The sequence below is a fragment of the Rattus rattus genome, chromosome 6, assembly GCF_011064425.1.
Source record: "Rattus rattus isolate New Zealand chromosome 6, Rrattus_CSIRO_v1, whole genome shotgun sequence".
In the NCBI taxonomy this organism is placed as follows: domain Eukaryota; kingdom Metazoa; phylum Chordata; class Mammalia; order Rodentia; family Muridae; genus Rattus; species Rattus rattus.
Window position 1 is genome coordinate 17,443,349 of NC_046159.1, and position 19,131 is coordinate 17,462,479.

General features: G+C 36.5%; 1 protein-coding gene across 2 annotated transcripts in view; it reads right to left on the reverse strand.

The window, feature by feature from the left end:
• LOC116904548 (killer cell lectin-like receptor 4) overlaps positions 1–10,544 on the reverse strand; it is a 36,285-nt gene extending 25,741 nt beyond the window's left edge. The window contains exons 1-6 of one of the 2 annotated variants that reach the window (XM_032907345.1): positions 10,453–10,544; positions 8,757–8,920; positions 7,177–7,266; positions 6,084–6,302; positions 4,201–4,343; positions 1,098–1,201 (exon numbers count right to left, since the gene is read on the reverse strand). In XM_032907345.1, the coding sequence (XP_032763236.1) occupies positions 1,098–1,201; positions 4,201–4,343; positions 6,084–6,302; positions 7,177–7,266; positions 8,757–8,868 (668 nt within the window). In that variant the 5' untranslated portion in view covers positions 8,869–8,920; positions 10,453–10,544. Of the gene's footprint in view, positions 1–1,097; positions 1,202–4,200; positions 4,344–6,083; positions 6,303–7,176; positions 7,267–8,756; positions 8,921–10,452 lie in introns of those variants that run through there. The other variant, XM_032907346.1, reaches the window with a different exon arrangement.
• Between the last annotated feature and the right edge of the window lie 8,587 nt (positions 10,545–19,131).

A 19,131-nucleotide genomic window follows, 5' to 3' on the forward strand; every position in this document is an offset into this window, starting at 1 on the left:
GTTCTCAACTGTGCTCTCAGGATTCTCAACACTTCTGAGAGTCCCACTCTCTCTGTCACAGGATCTGGGTACAGAGCGCTGTGGAACTGGGTCACTCCAGGAGCAGTCTGAAATTATATTTTCTGATCGAACACCAGATGGCAAATTATTTGCAACCATGTACTGCAACACAACTAATTTCCTTTTAAAAAAATTTTATAGATGAAGCCAATTGCAATAACAAATCTGGTACCATTATTTGCAACAAAGTTTTGTAGCACCCCTAACTTCCTTTTATATAATTTTCATAGCCTATTGCAACTACAAATCTAGTACAATGGGGAAAAGTTTTGCTAGACAAAAGCTAATTAGTATCAAAATGCAAATCTTGAGAGTGTACACATTTACATACTAGTTTTTTTCTTTATATGGGAGATTCAATTCTTTACTGAGGGTGTGGCCACTGTGAGTTTCCTTTTTCCAGTGAATAAACTACAACCACGTACCTATGAACATTACCTTACAAAGAGTTAGCACAACACATGTAAAGAGCTTTTAATAGTAGTATAGGGTGATATGATCATACAAATTTTATGTATATGAAATAATTCAGAAAAAATATAGTTAATAAAGATAATCAGTGAACAGCTTTCTATTAGATTAAAAATTAGCAAAAGAATTTGAGATTTCCACAATACATTAAAATGGAAGGTTTAGGTGTATATAAACATGTTCTTATATTTATAAATAACCACCAATTATATAAGCTACCATCAATAAAAAAAGTCACATGAATGTCTCAGAGACTCACACCCATTTTATCCGTCAAGATCATTGAGTCACTTCACATCATCTCAAATTGTTGACTTTCTAGTGCCCTTTGCAACGTAGAAGACACAATTCTGAGATGTATGCAGTATTAACTCAATTTTGCTCAGTTCCTTGACCATACATATTCCCTTTTTAAAATCTGCTCAGAGACTTCCTTATGCAAATTTTCTTTACCCATGAGCTCATAGAAAATTAGTAAAGTCATGTAAAAGGAGAGAAAAGCCTTTGCACACATTCCTCCCAATCCCCACACCAGTGGGAAGAGTCTGAAGTGTTCAGAAACTCACAGTTTAGATGGTCCATTTTCAATCCATGCCCATTCCTTTTTTTCTTTATCATATGAAAATCCAATCCAGTAATTGTCTGGAATAAGCTGTTGCTGAAGGAACTTCTATAAAGGAAAGAGCACACCTTATGATGAAATTTCTGTCAGTTAGATGACAGAACAAGCACGAAAAGTTCCCTGCATTTCTATGACATTCTCTGATGTCTTCCCAATGGTCAGTCCTACCATTTCTTTAGTGACTTACTACTGGTAGCAGATTATATCAATACTATGTCAGCTCAATCACTTTTTTATATAAATATTTCAGGTGTCCTGAGATCTGGGATTTGGGACTGTGTTTCTTAGACCAAGTCTCACTATGTACCTAAGCCCTTTCCTTGAACTCACAATTAAGGCAAGAATATTTTAGAGTTGGCATTTTGTTTCACAGACAAATCAGTTTCTTCTATTACAACTTCTATGCCTGAGCTAAACACAAGAAATCTCAACAGAGAAAGCATGAATGGCAAACAAATATACTAGTAAAAGTTCAAAGTCCTTAGCCATCAGGGAAATTCAGATCAGAACAACTCTGAGATCCCATCTTATACCAAAAAGACTGGCTAAGATTAAAAACTGAAGGGATAGCACATGCTCCAAGAATGTGGAGAAAAGGGAACATTCCTCCATTGCTAGTAGGAGGGCACACTTTTACAAACACTTTAGAAATCAATTTGTTTGTTTCTTAGAAAACTCTCTATACAACTCCTGGGCATATACCCAAAAGATGTTCCACCTTCCCTCAAAAGAGACACTTGCTCAGATATGTTCAAAGCAGTTTGATTTTAATAGCCAAAAAGTGGAAACAACTTAGATGTCCCTCAACTGAAGAATGGATAAAGAATGTGGTACATTTTAACAATGGAATACTATTCCTCTCTGAAAACCAAAAACATCATGAATTTTGCGGGTAAAAATGAATAGAACTTGAGAATTTCATCCTGTGTAAGATAAGCAAGTCCCAAAAGAGTTTACATGGTATGTATTCACTTATAAGTGAACATTAACTATAAATTTTGGATGCCCATGCTATACACTCCATACACGCAAGTGGATGGACAGCAAGAAGGCACAAGCAAGGATGCATAAATCTCACTTAAAAGCAGGAATTAAATGGTCAAAAGGCTGAGAGAGGGAGAACTGCATGGAAGAGGGGATGATGAACATAGTGTGGGTTCGAGATTGGGTATGAGGAGGGGAGGAAGGGATTTCCTGATGGCAATGATAATGAATGGAAATCTGCAACTGATGGGGGCAGTGTAGGGGACATCTCCATGAAAAGATGGAATCCAGTGATATGGGAAGCACACAAGAATCAACAGGGTTATCCTTAACTGTGACTAAATGCAGCCTAGGGAGTCTGCATACTGTGGTCAATAAAAAACCCCTGGGGAATGATAGGCACACCAACATACCCTCAAACTTTTGACCCAAAACTTACCCTGTCTACAAGAAATGCAGTGTTTGGGGATGGAACAAAGACTGAGGAAACAGCCAACCAATAACTGGCTCAACTTGAGATACATCCCATGGAAAAGCATCAATCTCTGACACCATTAAGGTTACTCTGCTATCCTTGCAGACAGGATTCTGTGTGTAATCTGTGAGGATCCCTCTAGCAGCTGAATCATACATACACAGATGCCCATAGCCAAACGGTGGATAGATCTTGGGGACTTACAGAAGAATATTTGAAAAGATGGTGGGCTTTGAAGGGAACAGGAATGCCACAGAAAGACCAACAGAAACCTGGACCCCTGTGGCATTCAGAGTCAGAACCACAAAACAAAGAAAATACAGGGGGCTGAACCTAGGCTTCCATGCACAAATGAAGTGTGGTGTTTCTTAGGGGTCCAGAACAAGTGGGATGGGGCAATCTCAAAAACTGAAGGCTGTACATGGCTTATGTTCTTTTAAATGGGCTGTGCCTTGTTCTAACTCAGTGGTAAAAGATGCAGCTAGCGTCATGGAGAATTGATGTGCCAGGGTACTAGGAAACCTTGGGGCCCACCACCTTATCAGAGGAGAAAGAGAAATGGGATATAGATTATGGGAGGAAGTGACCAGGAGGGAGTCAGTGAGAAATTAATAAGTAAAATACTACTACTACTATTACTACCAGTACTACTACTACTACACTAATAATAATAATAATAATAATAATAATAATAATAGACATTAAAAATTGGTTATGGTTACTGTATCAAGTGGAAATTAGTGTATTTCTTGACATTAAAATCTTTTTATAACCAGGAAAGGGAATAATATTTGAAATGGAAATAAGAAATACCCAATTTAATAAAGATGGAAAAAATAAGAAAATTTTTAAAAATCTTATGTTGTTCTTTAACCATGTATTAAATTTTTGTCTAAATATTGTACCATGTTATGAATACCAAGGAATCAAAGTGATTCTGAAATCATTCCTCTAAAAAAAGTATACTCTTAATATTTTAAGAGATTTGATTAGTAATAATTTAAACATGAATGTCAAAATCTTGAAAACCATGTTTTCTTTTAAATAGTGATTTTTAAAATGGATATGTTTTTTGTCAAAACATAAGAATACAATGCTGTAAAGATATGGGCAATTTCAGTGAAAATCTCCATGGAGCTAACTGGTCAACCATTTAATTCCACATTTGTCATATCATCTCATTTTACAGAGAGGCCCAGAGCTCAGCTACTTTCCCTATTGTCATCTGATTACTCATCTTAGGCATCCTCACTTCCACATTCCAAAGAGCAAACTCAAGAAAGTGGGGTTTTTTTGGCACTCTAAGTAAATAAAAAACTGTCAGCCACAGGATGTACCATAACAAAGGGTTGAACTTCATCAGCGAAAGATGTGCTTTCTGAGATATTCTCTTGTAACATATGAGAAAGGTATAAGACTGAAAGATACAAGTGTCTCTGTAGTAATGAGGCTCCTCTTAACAGACCTGAATCCCACAGTTTTGAACATGTTACAGGTAAACCATATACAATTAAAAACAAATCTGGATTGAGTAACTCATGGTTAGATACAGATTCTAAGAGAGTAAAGGGGCAAGTGTCTACAGTACCTGTTCATCCTCATCATCTATCTTCAGAAGGAATAAACTGGAATTCTGGCAGGTCTGTTTACATTCATCCCACGATTTTCCATCCTTGATGAAATAATAACATTTTATACCATAGCAGAACCAGTATGTTTCAATTTCACTGCCTACAACAGAGAAGATAAATGGTTAAACTTATTACTTTCTGGTATTCTGTTGACAGATCAATATATTTATTAAGCCTGTGGGGGGGAGTAAAATCCCACTGATCTCATAAATTGAGATTCTAAAATGCCCAGAGACCCTTGCACACCCATGTTCTTTATGACATTGTTTGTAACCGTAGAGATACAAAAAAAAAATAGGTTATGTGTTGATCATGGATGAATCAGTAGAGAAAATGTAGCATGAGCACACAAAAGTATACAATTCATCCTTTAAAGGGAAATGAATCAGCCCAGCACGATGACTTATGCCTATAACCTGAGCACTCCAAAGAGAGAGGCAGTAGGGTCATCACTATTTTAAGGCCATCCAAGGCTAAGCAGTGAAATACAGCCCAGTTCTACGTATACAGTGAGCTCCAAGTCACCCTTCACTGGAGAATTACATCATTTTTTACACTAAAACCCAAATGGTTGATATGGATGAACTTGAGGATGGAACAACCTTATGATTCCATGCAGATCAGGTTTCTAAAGCAGCCCAACTCTATGAAGCAGAAGCTTGTAAGATACCAGGGGCTAGAAAAGAAGAAATGAACATGTGCTACTCAGAGACAGCTAAACTGATGGCAGAATTCTGGATCTGTAGATTACTAGATCTGCAGATCTAGTGTATTATCCCCACAATGATCTACATAATATTGTGCTCTTAGCATTGTTCCATGGTCTGTGCTGCATGCTCTTATCTTAAGAAAAATAAGAGACATATAAAGGAAGGTTTTTTTTGTTCATAGTCTATTTTTGAGATTATGTTGATGCCTTCAATGGTATGACCACATGCCAAATATTTCAATTTGAGTATTTTAAATGGTGTGCACTTTTGGTGTCAAAGTCACTTCAATATGAATATTTTGTTTAGTGAGGTGCTGGGAATGGCCATTCTTTACTAACAAACTTTTTCTCCAACCTTCATTTTTCTGTGAAGAGATAGCCTTGTGGTCCTCATAGTGGCCTGAAATTTTCTGGAATGTCTGGATTGTCCAGAAAGTTATAATCCCCCTCCCACAACCACATATTCATAATAATTAAATCACTATGCTACCCTTTTCAGACAATGAAGTCATTCTAAAGTAATGAAACAAAATATTTTCCATTGGTTTGGAATACGTCAAATATGTTTTTAGAATTTTTTCTGTCACATGTTTTGTAATGTAGCAATTTTAAATATATTAGCTTCAGTCACTGTCACTCACATAGCTGCACTGCATGCACACCATGTTGAAGCTCTCCTGTTTGCTACAGAAAGGGTTGCTTTGTTACAAACAGGCCAACTCTCTCAAAAAAATGTCAGATGTAAACAGGTACACACATATACATAAACACACACAAAACACACACACATATGCAAATTATTTTTAAAACTTTATCTTTGTAAATGCTCTAAGTTCATTTTAGCATAACTAGGTGATAAATACACTCATATTGAAAAAAGTTCAATGTCCTGTCAGCAACAAAGTTGTAGACTAAAATTTTCCCAAAGAAACAATCAAATTTTCAGGGGTAGTGGTTTGTAACTCATTTCCATGGAGCAGTAAGAGTCAGTGTCAGACATAAGGATACCCCAAATGATTAACCCAAAGATCACCAGCATCTTAAGTTGTTGGTTGGACTTCAAAGCTTCCAGAGAAGAAACAGTGGCTACTAATGTCGTTCTGTATTCACATTCCTCATTCGACTACATACCTGTGTGCTGTGAGGATTTTACGACAGCCTTGGTTTTGCTGTACCATCTGTTCTGTTCTCTGTTGAGCGATTCCAGAAGATCATTGCCTAGACTACACTCTATTGACTTTTTTCTCAGCATTTCTTCCTTTAAGTCAATGTCACTTTGCATGGCGTTGCAATTGTGGTGGTGGTTTAGAGTTTCCTGCAGTTCATGTTTTTCTTGAGTATACTGAAAAACTAAATTAGTCACAGATATAATATCAATAATTCTTATAAGAGTATATATTAAAATTTAAGAATAGACAAAAGCTTCATGTTGGCAGCCAATACATATCATTACTTTCATTGGTACTTTAACATTTATAAATTAGCACTTCAACTAATTCACTATAGAAACAGATACATCAATTTTCTAAAAGGTAAGTTGCATGTAAAGTAAATAATACAACTGAAAATTTTTGGTGGAAGTAACTTCCATTCACTTCATTCTTTGAAGCACAAATTTACACATTATAACCTAAGTAAAATATTCAATAAATAGTTAACACACCATGAAAATATGAACTAAATATGTTAAGAAATAGCACAATTCTTTTCGGGGAATATGGAATGCAATATATCCACATACATAGCTATGTTTTAGTACAGCCTGGAAGTGATTTCCTCTGTCAATGTGGAGTAATCCAATAAACTTTAATATTTAATTCCTCTGTACAAATGAACTCTTGTGACTTAAGCATAACCTCAATGTATATAGAAGAAATAGGAAAATAAGGACACCGGTTCTTTGCATAGTGGTCTCTCATAAAATATTTATGTAAGATTAACAATCACATGAGATCAGAAAAAAAGACTATCACCAAGTCCTCAGAAAGTACATAACCAAAAACATGACTGAACAAGGCAACTCCCAAGAGCCCCAGATCTAACAGATTAGTTAGGAAAGAGAACAGACACTACAGTATATCAGGAAAAAAACACTAATGTCCAGAGATTCTGTCTCATCCAGTGATTTCAATCAGGATAAAGGATAGAGTGTAAAACTGCATGTTTCATGTCTAAAGCTACTTTTTAGGCACAAGTTCAAAAAAGATGTATCTCAATTACTCACTGTTTGTCACCAACACAGCAGCGATAACCAGCCGAAGGGAACAGAGGATTCCGAGAGCTATCACAATGAGCTGACAGGGGACTGAACACACTTAAATCAACAAAACAAAGCAAGAAATTCTCCATGAAAAGACCACCCCTCAGTACTAATTACAATTTGTGTAGCATGGAAACAAGGGGAATTTTATACAAGTCTATGATCTGAACTGACTGAAAATGTGCTCTCAAAATTGTACATTTCTACCTAAAATGTAGCCACTCAAGAAATCATATAGGTATGAAGTCTCACAAAAGTTTGAACAATGGTTGTCCTGTACTGTGAATCCTCCTGACTCAGCCTAGCGCTAGATGATAGGCATGTGCCCTCACCCAGTTCTATATGAACAAAAGTACCTTCTACAGAAATCACTAGAGGCATAGATGCAATCCAAGTACAAGATACCAAGCAGGGGCATGCAGTCCACCAAGAAAGTTAACTTAGCATGGAGAGGAAATAAAGAGGTATGGATGTTCCTGAGAACTGGTAGAGAACCACAGCTGCTCTGGTCCTCAACTCTCTATTTTTCCCTGTAATTTCAAATTGCTCAATATAATACTAAATATTTTGGTGTATCTAAGGCATTTGGAATCTGACACTCATGCCTCTAATTACCACTACAAAAAAGAAAAAGATCTCAGCTTGGAGCACAGCTGTAGCAGTAGCTTGTGCAGAGTAAGTAAAAAAGAGTAAAAATTGAGATTTCCTCAGTTTCATTAATAAACCAAATTATTCTTTGATAATTTTGGGAATTCACACTGGAGTTTAGTCATCCCCACACAATCTAATCCTCTCATCCCCTCTCCCTTCATCTGCAACTTTATTCTCAGGAGGAAACTTCCTAATTTGATGGACAATTCTTGGCTAGTTGCATTAGATGTTGGGATATTTATGACAATTATGATGCTTTCTTTGAGAGTGAAAGTATTGTTTCTAATGCATAAGCTTCATTTCCTTAGAATTTTGTTCCTCTAGAACTTTTTTGTGTTTTTTCAGACCATAGTTGTCTGTTAGCATTAATGTTTGGATATTTATGACAATTAAAACACTTTCTTTGAAAGTGAAAATATTGTTTCTAACGCCTAAGTTTTATTTCCTAAGAGTTCGTTTCTCTAGAACATTTCATGTATTTTTAAGCACTGTTAGGTTTAAAGGTTTTGGAATCCTTCTTAATTAGACTAAATAATAAGAAAACCTCCAAATGCCTTCTCACTTCTTGATTCCCAATAAATTTTTCTTACACATTGACATTATCCTAATCAGCAAATCTGATTTATTCCTTTACAAGCAAACATCCGAGAAGTAGACATAGGGTTATATTTTTTCTTTCTGTTTCTTTTTATTTTAAATCTTGCTTTATTTTTTCACAATTTTGTACATAATTATCCTCCAATCAATACTCTTTTCTTACCTCTCACCCTGGTGCTTAACCAAGCCCAGATGAAATGGAACATTATACATTTCAATAAAGCCAGTAGGATATTTTTAAATTATTAAGTTTAAAATACATTTTAAAAGTGATTTTAGACACTTAAAACACTTACCTCTGGGGCCAGCTTTTCTGGACCGCTGAGTCTCCTCAGGCCTCACCTGGTTCTGTAACCCTGAAGACTCATGAAATCTCACAGTGGAGAAAATGACCTCCTGCTCACTCATCTTGGGAGTATGTAGAGTATGTTCTCTGTTAAAATATGTTCCTGAGTGGTTTCTAAAAGAAAATGTTAAAATATCCACCTTTAGGAAGGTACATGGACTGATAATACAGAAGGTTGGGAAAGGTGGGGTCTGTCTAATTCCCTTAATGATCCAAACATCCTGACATGGAATGACCCCGATTTCCATTGGAGGTGATTTCCCTTTGCAGACTTGTATTAAAATGGTTTACAATTCTAATGGCAACAACAATTTCTAGTAAATATGAAAAGAATTAAAAATTTACTACTAAGTCATTCTGATATTAACACAGGCTGTTGGTTCAAATTATTCAGCACATAAAAATGTTAGGTAAAATTGGTATCAGTGAAAATCATTGAAAAATTATGCAAATAACAAAGTCTCAAAGCCTTAGAAATAAATAAAAATGTTGCTTTGAAATTATTTGCATATTTTGATAAATATATTAATATTGAATGATATTACAGTCTTTTTTTACATATATACATGACTCTCAGAGTTCCCCATACACTTCTGCAAGTGATCTAAGACACTTAAATATCTCTTGGGTTGAGGCCCAATCAGCTCAGATCTCCAACCTCTCCACCCAGCCACTATCTACACATTCCCCTCCATGCTTAAGCCTGGTAAATGTATTTAACTAGAAAAGATCCTCTTGAGTCAGATAATCCAATCCAGGCCATCTCATCAGGAGCTCCTGATTCAAAGTCTACAGAAATGCTTTGTAATTTTTAGTAACTGCAGCAACCAGGAAAGTAGAAAGGGGACTTTGCTTGGTGGGGTGTGGGAGCAACAGAGAGAGGCATAGAAGATACAATATTAAGTTTCAATCCAAAATCATTCCATGTACACAGTCATGTCACATATAACATAAAAACAACAATAACATAATGCATTAATAAACAGTAAGCATTTGTAACTGGCCTTTTCCTCACATTAATAACTCAGCTGAGAACCAGAAGACAATAAAACAAGCTGCACATGCATTCTTTTCTAGATTTTTAATGTATGAAGTTTTCTGAAGTGAATCTTCTTTTGCCTTATTCCTTAACAAAAGAAAGAATCCTTCAATTACAGAATTATTTTTCAAATTTTTTTATTAATGTTGCTCTTGGGATAGGTGTGCCCAATCCAAGTTGCATGAGTCCAGAAAACAACTTTACAAAGTGAGTTCTCTTACCCACCTTCATGTGAGTTTCAGGAATCAAACTCAGGTATTCAGTCAGGCTGCTGTAAAAGTATATTTACACGCTGACCATTTTACTTGGATCCTATTAGCACATCTTTCAGATGGATAGTATATAAACATTTAGCACAGTTAAAGACTCATGTACTCCATAGATTCCTCTACCTTAATTTCACAGTACACAAATAATTATTCCCAGCCTACTCAAAAAGAAGATCACCAGTGCAGAATTACAATTTTCTCGTGCTGCCAGTGTTAACATGATCTAACACAACCAATAGGGCTTCCCGCATCAATCCCACTCTCATGTTACATTATGTACAATTCTCTGGAATATATTTGATCATTTTATAGAAAATCAATAGTGCGGTTATTGTTACCTTGGTCTCTACACTGAAGTGATGCTGGTAGAAGGAATGGATCCCCCAATTGGGGAAATGTTTACCTCTCCTGGTCTGTATACTGTAAGAGGCTCCAAGACGAAAGGCAGAACTAACATTTCTCTGTGTAATACTCAACCTCAAGATCTTCTGCCCCTCCTCTTGACCAAAGTGAAAGAGGAAATTACTTTTGAAAGCTCACTCTGAGAGCAAAGAAGGAACATATTGTTCCATATGCTACCAATGAAATATCCATAAATGATATTTGATGTTTAAGAACAAGAATACTCCTTCAGAGAGAGCAAAACAAGTGTCATTAGCAAAACTACTAGGAAAAAGAGGGACTGAAGATCCTCTACTTGCAAATTTTTAACAGACTGTTGGAAATTTTTTCTTATGCTATTATGTTTATATTTAACTCATGATTTTGAATCATGCTAGTTGCTTCTAATTATTATTAGCAATGCCTTTAAAGAATTCACATTTCCACTGATAAAGTCTTCCTTTACACTCTTCTACCTTTTTAATTATAAATGGAAGAATCTATGAACATTGATGTCATTTCATATGCAGATGTTTTCATGATACTGGAATATCAGCAAATATTCCTCCCCAGAGCTACAGACCCATTCCTCAGTTTGGGTTTCTTCCAGTGTTGTGTTTTTGACTTGTTTGTTTTTGTGGTTGTTGTGGTTGTTGTTTTGATGTAGCTGTACCTTCCTGTGGACCACCAGCTGCTCTCACACTCACACACCTCTGGAGTAACACTTTTCTGCCTTAGCTTTACAGCTGTACACGACTACACCAATTTCATACATGTTTCTGATAGTAATTTTTCTAATAAATAACAAGCATTTCTTCATTTTCCATATATTGATCTCAAGATATCTTAAGCCTTACATATTTATCAATAATTTATGTATGGCATAAATTAATTAGATAATGTTCCACTGCTGAACATTCTTTTTCTTTTATAGCATTTTGTTGTTCTGAGTTTTAAAACTAGAAAAAACATACTTTCATAAATACTAAGAAAGACATTCTATGTATGAAGTCATGGGATTCAAGGAGATAGAAATTTTAGAAATTTTGATGTATATTATCGAATGACATCTAGTTCATTTGCAGACTATAATGATTTTTGGAGCTGAAATAACGTGTTTTTTTCTATGAATTTTGCCATTGCATTTGTGATGAGAATTCCTAGAAAGAAAGGGTTTCAGCAAAGACTGCTTCAAACTACAGAGAAGTGGTGACATGGTTTGGGCCTTGAGACCAATTATCTTAGAAGTTAGCTCTAGTCCTCTAAGTAACCTGTGTCAGAACTAACATTAATAGATTTGATTAATAGAAAAAAACTTCATGAAATCTATGAACATAGCCAACCACTCACTTCCCCTAACCTGAAGGCTCAGAATGTCTTCTCCCATCTTTCTGCAAAGACCTCTCTGACACACCAACAATGGATGATGGAAATTTCTTGATTTATGAATTTCTAGGTACTTCAAAACTCCAAAAAAACTCGTTATACATTGAATGTGGAGGCATGGTCATTCAAAATGTTTCCAGAATATGTTGTCTTTTATTCTTTTTACTGTGAAAGCTGGTTTTTGCATCAATAGGCCTTTGTTTAAAGCTTGCTGTGCACACATTGCTACTGAAGTTTCAAATTTAGTGATGCTTCACATGCTGAATACTTTAGACAATTCACAGGGATAGAAGGTAGAAAGGGTAGACCTCATATAACAGAATAATCATAATAACAACAATAATAATAATAATACCAGTGATAGTAACAAATCAATATTAGTAACAGAATAAACAGAAGATGGAAAAGATTATTTGATTTCAATAATCTGTTGCTATGAGCTCACACTTTTCAGAATATGTTCACATCTATCAATAAACTTTACTTTCATTTGATTGTAGATTTTCCACGTTGGTTCTTGTTTATGATGAAATCAAATTAACCTCTTCTTCAAATCAAGAGACAGTGGTTAATCAAGCCCAGGTAAATGGCAGATGGCTCAAGAGTAGAAGGGGAACTGACGATGCACTGACAAGCATGATGCCTAAAAGAGTATGTCAGAGAGGACCCTTGATTCTCTCCTACATTACTAACTTCAATCTACCCTCAAATCATCATTACTTCTGTTCTAGAAAACCCACAGTTCTCCCTCATCTGGGAGGTTTATATCACAGTGCCCACAGAAATATCAAGGGTGCTGAGACCTGTTTGTATCTTATCTCTAATGAGAGGGTGTCATCTTTACCAGAGATGATCACCACATTCACAGGGCACATTTGTATATGCTTTCTGCATATCGTTGCCTCCTTGAACATCACGAAAAGACTGTGGGCAAGAAGTTCATAACTGTTTGGTCATAATCGTTACCATAGCATTAATGGTAGATAAGGGGCCTACCAGTGTGATTGAGGAAGGAGGAGGGTAATTAACAGATACCAAACACACAATGGGTGGTTTTTGTTTGTTATTTGTTTGTTTGGATAGATAACAGCATGCCTATAAATGTAAACTCAAAGAGCAGCACCTTTTGCTTAGTTTTGTACAAGTGAGCTCTGAATTGTCTGTAAACTGTTAAGTGGCACAATTAGCCACTTGAAAGATATAATGATTGGAGAAGAATTGAAAATGATTGACAGTCCAGTTTTGTTTCTTTAACTAAAGTGAAACATAAAACATGAAGCACCAAACTCACAAGTAATAAAACAGGGACATGAAAAACTTGAAGATATTATTGTTTTCTTGACATTTGTCTTAAATTTTTTTGTGAAAAATCAAACAAAAAACACACACAGAAACACATATTCACACAAATACATATTTATTTTTCTGGCTACTTTGCTGTAAAAGTATTTAGTTATGAAACCTCAAGTGTCCACTCCTTTATGTTGAGGCAGACACAATCCTAGTTCCACATTCAAACCTTCCAGTCAGAACCTCAGACCTCAGTGACATTGCTCAGCTGCAAGCTGCTCTTCCTATCCCAGGCTGAGATTTGGGACACCTGCTTTAGTTAACAGTCCATAGGATAGGGCTAACCACTTGCTTCACTGGGAGAACTGACTGATTCTGGCCACAGTCCCATTTCTTGGTGACTCTGTTTTTGTTTTTGTTTTTATTAGATATATTTCTTTACTTACATTTCAAATGTTATTCCCTTTCCCGGTTTCCTGTACATAACCCCCTTCCCCCTACCCCTACCCTTTACCAGGTGTTCCCTGCATCCACCCACCTTTCCGCCCCTACCCCAGGCATTCCCCTGCACTGGGGGTCCAAACTTGTCAGGACCAAGGGCTTCCCCTTTCACTGGTGACCCAAGAAGTATATTCTCTGCTACATATGCACTTGGAGTCCTGGGTTAGTCCATGTATGGTCTTTGGGTAGAGCATTAGTCCCTGGAAGCTCTGGTTGGTTGTCATTGTTGTTCTTAAGGGATTGCAAGCTCCTTCAGCTCTTTCAGTCCTTCCTCTAATTCCTGCAAAAGGGGTTCTGTTCTCAGTTCAGTGGTTTGCTGCTAGCATTTACTTCTGTATTGGACATTTTCTGGATGTGTGTCTCAGGAGAGATCTATATCCAGTCGCATTCAGCATACACTTTTTAGCTTCATCAATCTTATCAAGTTTTGGTATATATATATATATGCCACATGGGCCACATGTGGGGCAGGCTCTGAATGGCCATTCATTCAGCCGCTACTCTAAACTTTGCTTCCATATCCCCTCCTGTGGATATGTTTTCTCCTTTTACTAAGGAGTAGGAATATCCGCATTTTGGTTATACTTCTTCTTGAGATTCCTGTGGTCTATGGATTACATCTTGGGTAATTCGAGGTTTGGGGCTAATATCCACTTATCAATGAGTGCATACCATGTGTGTTTTTATGTGAATGGGTTACCACACTCAGAATGATATTTTCTAGTTCATTCCATTTGCCTATGAATTTCATGAAGTCATGTTTGTTGATAGCTCAGTAGTACTACATTGTGTAGATGTACCATATTTTTGAATACATTTTTCTGTTGAAGGGCATCTGGGTTCTTTCCAGCTTCTGGCTATTGTAAATAAGACTGCTATGAACATAGTGGAGCATGTGTCTTTGTTGTATGTTGGAACATCTTTTGGGTACATGCCCAGGAGAGTTATAGCTGGGTCCTAAGGTAGTGGAATGTCCAATTTACTAAGGAACCTCCAGACTGATTTCCAGAGTGGTTGTACTAGTTTGCAATACCACCAATAAAGGAGTAGTGTTCCTCTTTCTCCACATCCTTGCCAGCATTTGCTGTCACCTGAAATTATATCTTAGCCATTCTGACTGGTGTCAGGTGCAATCTCAGGGTTGTTTTGATGTCCATTTTCCCGATGACTAAGGATGTTGAACATCTCTTTAGATGCTTTTTGGTCATTCGATATTCCTCAGTGGAAAATATTTTGTTTATCACTGTACCCCATTTTAATGGGTTTATTTGGCTCTCTGGAGTCTAACTTCTTGAGTTATTTGTATATTTTGGATATTAGCTCTCTATCAGATGTAGGATTGTTAAAGATCTTTTCCCAATCGTTTACTTGTTGTTTTCTCCTACTGACAGTGTCCTTTGTCTTACAGAATTATGAGGTCCCAATTGTTGATTCGTGATCTTAGAGAATAAGCCATTGGTGTTTTTTTTTTCAGAAAATTTCCCCAGTGCCCGTGTGTTCAAGACTCTTTCCCACTTTTTCTTCTTTACTTTGGAGAGTATCTGATTTGATATGGAGGTCCTAGATTCACTTGGTCTTATGCTTTGTACATGATGATAAAAATGGATGGATTTGCATTCTTCTACATGCTGACCTCCAATTCAACCAGCATCATATGTTGAAAATGCCATCTTTCTTTCATTGGATGGTTTTAGCTCTTTTGTCAAAGATCAAGTGACCATAGGTGTGTGAGTTCATTTCTGGGTCTTCAATTCTGTTCCACTGATCTACCTGCCTGTCTCTGTACCAATACCATACAGTTTTTATGACTATTGCTCTGTAATACATCTTAAAGTCAAGGATGGTGATTCCACCAGAAGTTCTTTTATTGTTGAGTATATTTTCTGCTATCTTGTGTCTTTTGTTATTCCAAATGAATTTGCAAATTGCTCTTTCTATCTCTATAAAGAATTGAGTAGGAATTTTGATGGGAATTGCATTGAATCTGTAGATTGCTTTTGGCAAAATGGCCATTTTTTACTATATTAATCCTGCCAATCCATGGGAGATCTTTCCATCTTCTGAAACCTCCCTCAATTTCTTTATTCAGAAATGTGAAGTTCTTGTCATACAGATCTTTCTTTCACTTGCTTGGATAAACTCACACCAAGATATTTTATAATATTTGAGACTATTTTGAAGGGTGTCATTTCCCTAATTTCATTCTAAGCATGTTTAGGAGTTGAGTAGAGGAAGTTTACTGATTTGTTTGAATTAATTTTATAACCCGACACTGATAAGTTGTTTACCAGGCCTAGTCATTCTCTGGTGGAACTTTTGTGGTCACTTAAGTACACTATCATATCATCTGCAAATACTGATATTTTGATTTCTTCCCTTCCAATTTCTATCCCTTTGACCTCCTTTTTTTTTTTTTTAGATCCAATTGGTAAGATATAATTGCTCACTTCAACATACAAAGCCCAGTACCATCCATCCCTTGAGAACATTAATAACAACCTGTAAATACACAGAGCAGAATCTTAACATCACCTGCCATGGCTTCTCCCCTCTCTCTGTCTTCTCTTCTCTCTCTTAATCTCCTCCTCTTCCTTCAAACTTTTCTCCCGCCCATCCTTCCTTCTCCTCCAATGACAGGCCTCCTTCTATCCTGTACCTGCCCCTCACCAGTACTTTACAAATTCAATGGAGAGGTGGTTCTGGTGAAGTCACCTGAGTTCTGAGTCCTTGACTAGGCAGCTGTCCTTGGGGCAGTGGAATTAGCATCAAAATACAGTAACTTCAGGGCAAACCACAACATTTCACCCTTTTTGTCCAGTTAAAAAGTCTTTTCACTTATATATTGAGTACAATTACCATTCTACAATTTATAAAGCATATGATATACTCAACACCCAGTCCATCACTATATCAGTTAAACAGAACATTCCATTCCAGCTTAAGAAAGGCTTAAAATCTATATCTTGGCTAGCTTGTATACTATCTGATAATTATCCAATAAAATATGTATATTTAGAGTTAAACAGCCTGATAGGCTATGAGACTATAATGTCTTCAACCCCGTCAGAAATCTGGGAATGACCAAATATCTATACACATAGGAAGCCTAACACGGCTTCCTGAGAGGCTGTGGAGACAAATCTCTGCTAGCACAGTCCCCTGTTAGCAACATGTGAGCTCAAGTCTTCAGCCTTCTGGCCCAAAATCAACTGACAGACTCTAGAAATGCAGATTTTGAAGGGCTGATCACTCTGTCTTGGCAGAGTTTATCAGTCAACTATTCTGCATATTTTGTCCTTTTCTGGACAGTATTAGTCTGCAGATGAAACAGGCAGTTTTGTGTAGTAGCTGCCTAGCAACAAAGTATTGCCTCACCTAGAGGTAGAGATGCTCACATTCTTCATTAAATCTACCAAAGGGTAACTGTTAGGAGCAGATATGTCTCAACAAAAGATAAATAACTTTAAATCTCAAATTTTGTGGATTTCTGACGTTTTTGAAAACCACCTATCTATAGAAGACAATCTGGACTGTTATCTTTATATATTAATAATATCTTGAAAGTTCTCTCACAAACTGAGAGCCATGACTCTGCTATTTGAATCTTAACTCACAGGTGTAATCAACTCAGAAGTTTGTAATGACAACAATAGAAGGACTGGCTCTAAACCTTGTACTTTTAAACTTTTAACAAATAAATTCTACATCAAAGCAAAGATATGATTTTAGCTTAGTTACCAAATGAGATTATGACTGTACAATTCAATCTAGCTAATTCCTCCCTGTTAAATTACAACCAATTTTAAATTCCTCATAAAAACAATTTTAGAATAACCACTTTCAGCCCCCCAAAGTCCAGGGAATTGGGGTGACGACTCCTCCATAACTTCTTCAAGCTGTACAGGGGCGTTGAGATATCCTTGGGGGTAGGGGGTAGGAAGAATGAAGCAAATGCTGTAGCAGGATGTGTCCTGACTGGACCCAGCTGAAAGTCCTTGAGACCAGGATTCCAAGTAGGTAGGCACGCTCTGTAAAATACAACTCTGAAGACAAAAGTTTAGAATCGAGATATCTTTTTGTTTGATTCTCCTGAATAAATTTTTCAGGCGGTCTACCTCTATCAAATCTGATCAGTATGACTCTGTGAGGTTTCCAGAGCCTAATCACACTTTTTAAAAACACAAAGACAAAATCTTTCTCCCAAAATACTGTGTTCCTTAGTCTGAAACCAGAAAAGCTTGTATCTTGCACTCTCTCCCAGAGTAATAATATAATCATAAAACTCAAAGTCACACCCATCATGAATATTAAACATTTTTTAAAAAAGGAAGTAAGCTAAACAATGAGCCTGATAGGCTTTTGTACTCTATGATATCAGGAAATTAACCCAAAATTCCCGTGGAGCCCAGGTTAAGAGAATTCGAGCTTCCTGTTGTGGTAAATATCAAAAGTAACCACAAACACTCACTAGCCGGCATCAACGAGCCATATGGCCTTTAGCAGGGTAATTCATAAAACAAACCAAATACCTTTTATCAATCCTTTGACCTCCTTTTGTTGTGTAATTGCTCTGGCTAAGACTTCGAGAACTATATTGAATAAGTAGGGAGAGAGCGGGCAGCCTTGTTTAGTCCCTGATTTTAGTGGAATTGCTTCAAGTTTCTCTCCCTTAGGTTGATGTTAGCTACTGGTTTGCTGTATATTGGTTTTACTGTTTTTAGATATGGACCTTGAATTCCTTATCTTTCCAGGACTTTTATCGTGAAGGAGTGTTGAGTTTTGATAAATGCTTTCTCAGCATCTAATGAAATGATCATATGGTTCTTATCTTAGAGTTTGTGTATATAGTGGATTATGTTTATGGATTTCCATATATTTAACCATCCCTGCATGCCTGAGTTGAAGCCTACTTGATCATGATGGATGATCCATTTGATGTGTTATTGAATTCGGTTTGCAAGAATTTTACTGAGTATTTTTGCGTCAATATTCATAAGGGAAATTGGTCTGAAGTTCTCTTTCTTTGTTGGGTCTTTGTGTGGTTTTGGTATAACTAGTGTTTCTATTTCTTAAGTGAGAAATTTGACCAGCAAGCAATAGATTAAAGTTCATATGTCTTAAGAAACCCAAAACATCTCTCTTTTGAGATTTCCCATGCTTGTATCCACCCTGTGCATTTATAATGACAGTTATTTTAACACTCTGCCTTCTCTGCCTACCTGCATAGTCCTAGATGGGCTCATGCACTGAGAAGAAATGAGGAAGATGATTCAGGAACATACTAAGCATGATAAAGGGATGTGCATATGGTGTATGGTGGATTTATGAGCTCTTCAATACCCAAGGATACAAGTGCCTCTTGAAGAAGAAAGTTAGGCAACAATATATAAGACCTTTCCTCTTCAGTCTCTCTTTTCTCACTGTGTCATACTTCAGAGCAGAGTCTCTCTAATCTAGCT